Consider the following 8036-nt stretch of genomic DNA (forward strand, 5'->3'; position numbering starts at 1 on the left):
GTTTGAACACCTCGAGCTTGGTTTGTTCAGCTCATTTATCAGCCCTAGGGCTGTAGGTGATAACTTGCCAATGCTTAAGAACGGAAGTTGACCAACTTCCATCATTGTTGTTTTGTGCTAAAGACAGAACAATAACAAAGATTTGAATTCTTCCAATACACAAGACAAAGAAATGAGAATGTTTTAAGCAATGTAGCCGGTTGCCTCAAGTGACATCATATAGTCATTACATGCAAGCATGTTATATCTAATTTTTCTTATCTTTTAGCAAAGTAATATATCGTGGAGACTAGGAAATAATGTTCAGACTTGTATTTTTGCTAATCATGTGGGAGCTCATTTATTAATGCTAACTTTGCTAACTCAGTACATGACCCATAAAATAAATACAAAAGATAGATGTGCCTAAACGCTAAAGCCTCTCAAGAAGACTGGGAGCCCCAAAGCCATAGCATGGTTCATTCATAAACTACACTGAATTATAGCATTTTATCAACTTGCCCATTTGAAATTGTGGGGCATTTCAGACCTGAAAGCAATGTGTTCTCTAGGCAAGTGAATCTCTTATTTTTCTTAGCTTTGGAAGAACAGCCCTCATGTTCATGCGATCTTGAATACGTTCAGCTGCACAGGATAATGCAACTCCAATGACTGAAACCAAGCAGCCCACTTGGAGGGTTTGTGCCGCACCATCTGTGTCATCCATTTTTATTAGTTGAGGGTGGATGAGCTCCATTATCTCACCAGGGTATTTCTGCAATACCCATTTCCGCAGATTTAAATCACCAGCAAACATCTCATGGGTAGGCCTCTTCCCTGTAAAGAGTTCCAACAGTAGAATTCCATAGCTGTACACATCACCATGAGTTGCTGATTTTCCACCGAGTCCATACTCTGCAATCAACATCATTGTCTCAAAGGGAAAGCAACTAAAAATCAAAGTCCAAAACGTGTTAGAATTGATTTTTTATCTGGTTTTGAGTTGGTTTCAAACATCATATGTGCTTAGAACCACAAACTAAGGTTGCAGTCTTGACAATTCCAAAACCGACTTGTGGACATGCTTTGGCCAGTAATTGCGTAGAACTTGAGACTTAGGCATGTTCAATTTGTCAATGATGATTGAAACCATGTGTAGGTGTAGACATCAATATTCATGTAGGCCTGAGTCATTTTGCTTGGAGCAGTGAACCGAAGGCAACCCCAGAATTTGTTTTCTTTTTGTTTGTTTTTTCAGTGTCAGCTAACACAACGAAAGGTCAAGGACAATTTGCACATAGGTTCCTAATGTATTGTGAATTGATGTTTCTCAGTTTTCAACTATTTAGGATAAATGCCTACCTTTGGAAGCTACGGGCACACCCGTATACCAGTGGGTTTTGATCTGGAGTCTTCAACTCAACACCTTCACAACCACTCCACTGGCCACACGGGCAACCCGGGAGTGTAATTATTTTTAAAAAATAGCAATAAATATAAAACAACTAAAAATATGTATACAGTTTAGAAGTATCCCTCTGAGTCTCTAGAGGCTGATGCTCACAAGTGTTTTTGTCATCCACGCACACACACACACACACACACACACAGAGAGAGAGAGAGAGAGAGAGAGAGAGAGGCTTTCCCTGATTCCCAATTTTTGTTCTCCAAATTTGTTGTTCCTTAAAGCAAGGCTAATTAATTCCATTCACCTTTCTTTTGACAAAAACTGTGGGTTAATTCAGAATTCTTTCATTGGACGTCTGACTGAAGAATACAATCAAAATTGTCTCAAAAGTTTAAATCAATCAGTCCTATTCAATCAAAATGGCCAAAATATAATTTAAATTTTGTTTTTGGAGATTAGAAAATTTACAAGAATTATGAACCATTGATTTTTTTAACCTTATAAAAACCCACCTGTGCGTTGGAATCGAACATTCCAAAAGCTGATCCTATAAAATCGAGTACATAGATCACATCTGTACCGCCATAATTTAAAAATAAAACTAAAAAAGTCCATGTTTCCATTATATATGTAACGGAACTCTTTGTCATTCTCAACTTCATCGTTGCCCATGTAAGCTGACTTTGTTGGGTTCTTAAATTGACAAAGAAAAAGAAGAGGATAATACCTGGAGCAATGTATCCAATTGATCCTTTAAGTCCACCCGTACTCAACTGATTGATGAGAGATCCCTCATCAAGCAACCTTGCAAGGCCAAAATCCCCTACCTTTGCAGTCATATCATCATCCAAAAGCACATTGCTTGGCTTAAGATCACAATGAACAACAGGAATAACACAATCATGGTGGAGATAGTCCATGGCACATGCAATATCAATAGCAATATTTAACCTTGTCAAAAGGTTTAGCCCTTGCCTGTGGTTGCTTTCAGGATATAGCCACTGCTCAAGGTTTCCATTAACCATATATTCATAAATCAAAGCTTTGAAGTCTTCGTTCTTGAAATCTGTCCCTGAACATGAAGTTATGAGTTTAACGAGGTTGCGATGGCGAATGCCTCGCAATGCTTCACATTCTGCAAGAAAACTAGCGGCGGCACCATGAAGTTGAAGGTCAATCACTTTGGCAGCAATCTGAGCTCCATTTCCAAGGACACCTCTGTACACAGAGCCAAAGCTCCCCCTACCTAGTAGGTTCTCTGAACTGAAATTTGAAGTTAAAGCAAGAATTTCATGGTATGTTATCAACCGGTGTTGTCCTCTGAATGACTCCACATTCGGTAGTTTTTTCCTTCTATGAGCTAATGCTAACCAGGCAAATGAAAGAAGAATGCAAAGGATGGCCAAACTTGCTAAGAGAACTGCTATTTTGAGAGCAAGGGGCATCTTATTTGACTGAACATGGTTATGGCATGTTGGCAACGTCAAAATTTTGGGACCCCCACAAACCTTGTGATTTCCTTCAAGATATGTTCTATTGAATTTCAAAAACACACCAGAGTTTGGGACTTCACCTTCAAGATTGTTGAAGGAGAGATTCAACACTTGCAGATCATTGAGCAGTGCAAGCTCTATTGGAATTGAACCTGACAGATTATTGGATGAAAGGTCTAGGATTTGGAGTCCTTTAAGTTCACCGAGGGACTTTGGAATACTGCCTGACAAAGCATTGCCAGTTAGAAAGAGGCTTTGCAAACTCTTACATTCCTGAATTGATTCAGGGATGGCCTCAGATAACTGGTTTTTTGAGATGTCAAGGACAGCAACATTCTTTAATTTTCCAATGTCGGCAGGCAACTTTCCACTGAACAAATTTTGATATAGATTGAGGTAACGACTTAGACTTGAAAGTTGGAAAACCTCCTTAGGGATGCTACCATTGAGATTATTCCTTGACATGTCTAATGACAGAAGAAATCTAAAGTTTCCGAAAATGGGTGGTATTGTTCCCACCAAATTATTGTCAAACAGATCAAGCTGGGTTAACTTGGTGAGGTCCCCCACAGATGTTGGGATCACCCCAGTGAGCTTGTTCCCTGCCAAATTCAAGACCTGCAAATTTAGTAGGCCTCCTATTTCTGGTGGAAAACTTCCCTCCAATGAATTGTGACTCAAGTTCAGCAAGGTTAGACTTTTCAACTGGCCAATTTCTGCTGGAATCCTACCTGAGAACAAGTTCCCCCCCATGTAAAGCTTCGCAAGCTGTGTTGATAGGTTCCCTACAGAGGAAGGAATTTCTCCTTGGAACAAGTTTTCATCAATGGCAAGATACTCAAGTTTGGAAGAGTTGGTAAGGGAAGTGAGAAAACTCATCCCTGTCTCATTGCTACTAACTATGTGGTTGAATCCAATAGTGTATAATCTGAGGTCCACAAGCTTCTCTAAGCCTGCTGGCACAGTACCATGGATCAGATTATGTGACATCCTGATGCTCTGTATCTTTGAAACATTGTGCAGACTTGGCGGGATGTTACCAGTGAATTTATTGAAACAATTGTGGAAAGACAGTATGTTGGGCATTGTGAAGCCAAGGTTTGAAGGAAGTTCTCCCCACAACTGGTTGGATGCCAAAGCAAACGTGATGATTGAGGATACATTGTACAGAGAAGGTGGAACAACGCCACTGAGGTTGTTTAAGGAGATTTGCAAGTGTTGCAAGTTTGTTAGACGACTTAAGCCTTGTGGTATAGGACCTTGAAGGGAATTGGTAGCTAAATTTAGAGTGGTAAGGGATGAAAGGTTACCAAGAGTAGCAGGAATGGTTCCTGAAAGTTGGTTCCGAGCTAAATTCAAGACTTTCAGGTTGGATAAGAGGTCAAGCTCAGTGGGAATTGAGCTGGTCAATTGATTACCAGTGAGGTCAATAGCTACAAGCCTTGAGCATCTGGTGATGTTCACAGGAATAGTTCCATGGATGGCATTCGAACTCAAATTCAGTACTCGTAAATGAAAAAGGTTTCCAATCTTTTCTGTAAGGCTGCCGGAGAATTCATTATTCTGGAGATACAAAAATTGAAGTAACGACAGGTTACCTATGCTTGGGGATATCAACCCACCGAGTTGAAGTCCCTGCAAATCAATTCCAATGACTTGTTGCATGCGCTTACTGCATGTGATGCCTCTCCAATTGCAGAGATTAGTGCTTTGGTTCCAAGACACCAGAGAACTAGAAGGATCACTTACAAGACTCTTGAAGGACAACAAGGCCTCTTGATCATCAGTAAGTGAATTGTCGCCAGCTGAATAAACAATGGAGGGGTAAGAGCCCAGCAATATCACAGAAACAACAAGAGACATGGGGCAGAATTTGAAAACCATTTTGGTGTTGTGTAAAACAGATGAAACTTTGGTGTTATAAGCATGATGTAATTTCTTGGATGTTTATAGGAGAATACGGGAGACGACTTAGTCTTGTGGTAGTTTAGAGTCGACCTCCATTTTCTATGGAAAGAAAAAAAACTATAAGCCATGAACTTATTCATATTGCCCTTTACGAATCTTTGCAAAAAAAGCTCACTGTTGTTGACTTTTCTTTTTTCAATGTCACATCGTTGTGGAAATAATAAGCTAACAAACCTTGGCCGATGTGGAAATGTTGACCTTTTTTTGTTTCAAGCCTTTTCTTCTAAGGGCAATCAACCATAGTCTACAGGTTTTTTTTTATGCATACGATAATTACTCTGTTATTGATTTAATTAGTCTTGGTCACATGATCTTTAAAAAACTCATTACAGTGTTAAAAGATCTTTAAAAAACTCATTACAGTGAACCGAATTTGTTTTCTTTTTGTTTGGTTTTTTAGTGTCAGCTAACACAACGAAAGGTCAAGGACAATTTGCACATAGGTTCCTAATGCATTGTGAATTGATGTTTCTCAGTTTTCAACTATTTAGGATAAATGCCTACCTTTGGAAGCTACGGGCACACCTGTATGCCAATGGGTTTTGATCTGGAGTCTTCAACTCAACACCTTCACAACCACTCCACTGGCTACACGGGCGACCCGGGAGTGTAATTATTTTAAAAAAATAGCAACAAATATAAAACAACTAAAAATATGTATACAGTTTAGAAGTATCCTTCTGAGTCCGAAACAGGTTATATGCCCCCCCCCCCCCCGAAGACGGCCGTTAGCTACATCTTGTGTTTTGGGGTCCCAATGAGCGCCACGTATAAGATCACATCACGTGCGACTAGTATCCCCATGTGTGTTAGCATCACTTAGCATCAGAATCTGGTGCGGTTGCAAAGACTTAAGTACCCTTTACCGCCATTCTTATCATAGAATGAACAAAAATGCACTCCATCTAGAAAACTGAAACACCGGTTCGTAAAAAAGACAAAACTGCCCTCCATCTAGAAAAGTGAAACGACGCATCGAGAACACGCCAAAATTTGGGGGTAAGTTTGCGTAAGAAGATTCATCTTAAGGATTTAAAAAGTCTAAACATTACGTTTTTGCCCTAAGCAGCATAGTCGACCCAAGCATCCTTTGCCTTTTTCTGTTGCCACCGGAGCATCCTTTGCTTTCTTCTGCTGTCGTCAAAGCATCCTTTGTTGTCTTATGCGCAGTAGCCGCATCGTTGCCACCATCTGTTGCGTCTATCTTCTGGATGTTTCTTACTCCACTGTTGGATTACCAAAACTCCTAGCGTTTCGATGAGTTTTGTGTAAGGTTTCAGTATGCAAACGAATCAATTTGTAAATCTGAATGTTAAATCTTACAACTGGTTGTACTATTCATGCTAAATAACACCTATTATCATACGAAAACAAACCGATTTGTACCTATCTACCTTATGGGCATCCAAAAACTGTTAGCACGATTGGTTCTTATGAAGGCCAAACATTTCAACGATATGTATTTATGAAGGTTGTGATTTATACAACGATTTGTAAGTTTGAATCCTCAATGATTTATACATTTAAAGGAATAGCGATGTGTAGTTATGAAGTTACCTCGATTTGTACTTAAGTTTGCTAAATCTTACAATGATGTTTACTTATGAAGTCAAATATTGCGACGATTTGTAATGTTGGTGATCATTTAACAAATGGGATAATTTGTATTATTATATACTTGGAGAGGCAGTTTTAACGTATAATGATGTGGTTAAATTTATGTGTTGTACATGTTAGCAATGTTTGCAGCTCGTTAGAGAAGAAATATCGCGGCATTCTATGGGATGTGTATTGGAGAAGTTATCCGCCAGTCTCATCTATTTGAGCATTATGAAAGGTACCAAAATATAATGAAGATTGAGAATGATAAAGACAGTGACAACGCGTTGGAATTGTATTATGCGGAGGATTATCCATCAGATATTGAGACTGAAGATCAAAGAAAGAATGAGGACGAACTAAAGATGAAGAAGAAGGATAATGAAGAGAAGAAAAAGCAAAGGAAGAAGAAGGAGAATAAAAAGCAAAGGCAAATAAAGAAGGCGGAGGAAAGGGAAAGGCAAAAGAAGAATGAGGAGAAGGAGAAAAAGAGGAAATTGAAGAATAAAGAGGAGGAGTTTCAGAGGGAAAGGCAAAAGATGATCAAGGACTATTCAGCACAATGAAATAGGATAAGGCAAATGAAGGAGGCGGAGGAGAGGGACGAGTAAGAGAAGGAAAGAGAAAGGAAGAAGCAGTAGGAAGAAGAGAAGGAAAGGCAAAGGAAGGAGAAGGAGGATGAGGAAGAGAAGGAAAGAGAAAGGAAGAAGCAAGAGGAAGAGAAGGAAAGAGAAAGGAAGAAGTAGAAGGAGGAAGAGAAGGAAAGAGAAAGGAAGAAGCAGAAGGAGGAAGAGAAAGAAAGGCAAAGGAAGAAGTAGGAGGAGGAAGAGAAGGAAAGGCAAAGAAAGGAGAAGGAGGATGAGGAAGAGAAGGAAAGAGAAAGGAAGAAGCAGAAGGAGGAAGAGAAGGAAAGAAAAATGAAGAAATTGAAAAGTAGACGACAAAGGTGATGGAGCGAGGGACGGTAGTAGTAGAAAAGCAGTGGGAGGCAGTGGAGCAACAAGAAAGGCAGAGGTTGAAGAGATGGGTTGAAGAGGAGAAAAGTGTGATCAAGGTACGTAAATCGATCATGTATGTCCCCATTTATTATGTTAGCGATTACTATGCATAACGATTACTATGATAGGTATTACTAGTTATAGTGATTATTGTGATAGTGTGTGTAACGATTATTATTTATAGTGATTATTGTCTACAGTTAGATGTATAAGTATAAATGAGACTAATTTACAATTAATATGAATAATGTGTTATTTTGTGTTACAAGAAGGTCAAAAGAAAAGTAGAGAAACAAGTGAAAAGCTAGGAGGGCGGTGTCAGTGGCCTATAGTTCTGTCATGGTATGTTCAGCTGAGTGCATATCAGAAGGATCGATTACAAAATATGCACTTCGGTGGCCTTCTGAACCAGCATTATTTTGAAACGTGCTGAAACACCATGACCCACCTAGTAAATAAGTGGAATCATCAGACAAACACATTCCAGTTTGATTCTTTTGAGATCATTATGACCCTAGAAGATGTGGCGCAGATCACTGGCCTTAAGTGCTATGGCAGTGTTGTCCTATTATAGGATTCAAACTATGACAC

General features: G+C 39.3%; 1 protein-coding gene across 1 annotated transcript; it reads right to left on the minus strand.

Annotated features, from left to right (window-relative positions):
* Positions 1-309: 309 nt before the first annotated feature.
* LOC149811776 (uncharacterized) lies at positions 310-4743 on the minus strand. Its single transcript, XM_089992922.1, has 2 exons — positions 2115-4743; positions 310-894 (listed from the first exon to the last, which is right to left on the minus strand). The coding sequence occupies exons 1-2, from the start codon at positions 4741-4743 to the stop codon at positions 548-550; spliced, it is 2976 nt and encodes a 991-aa protein (XP_089849048.1). The 3' UTR covers positions 310-547.
* Between the last annotated feature and the right edge of the window lie 3293 nt (positions 4744-8036).

The sequence above is a fragment of the Nuphar pumila genome, chromosome 17 (genome assembly GCF_984573655.1).
Source record: "Nuphar pumila chromosome 17, dmNupPumi1.hap1.1, whole genome shotgun sequence".
Classification (NCBI taxonomy): domain Eukaryota; kingdom Viridiplantae; phylum Streptophyta; class Magnoliopsida; order Nymphaeales; family Nymphaeaceae; genus Nuphar; species Nuphar pumila.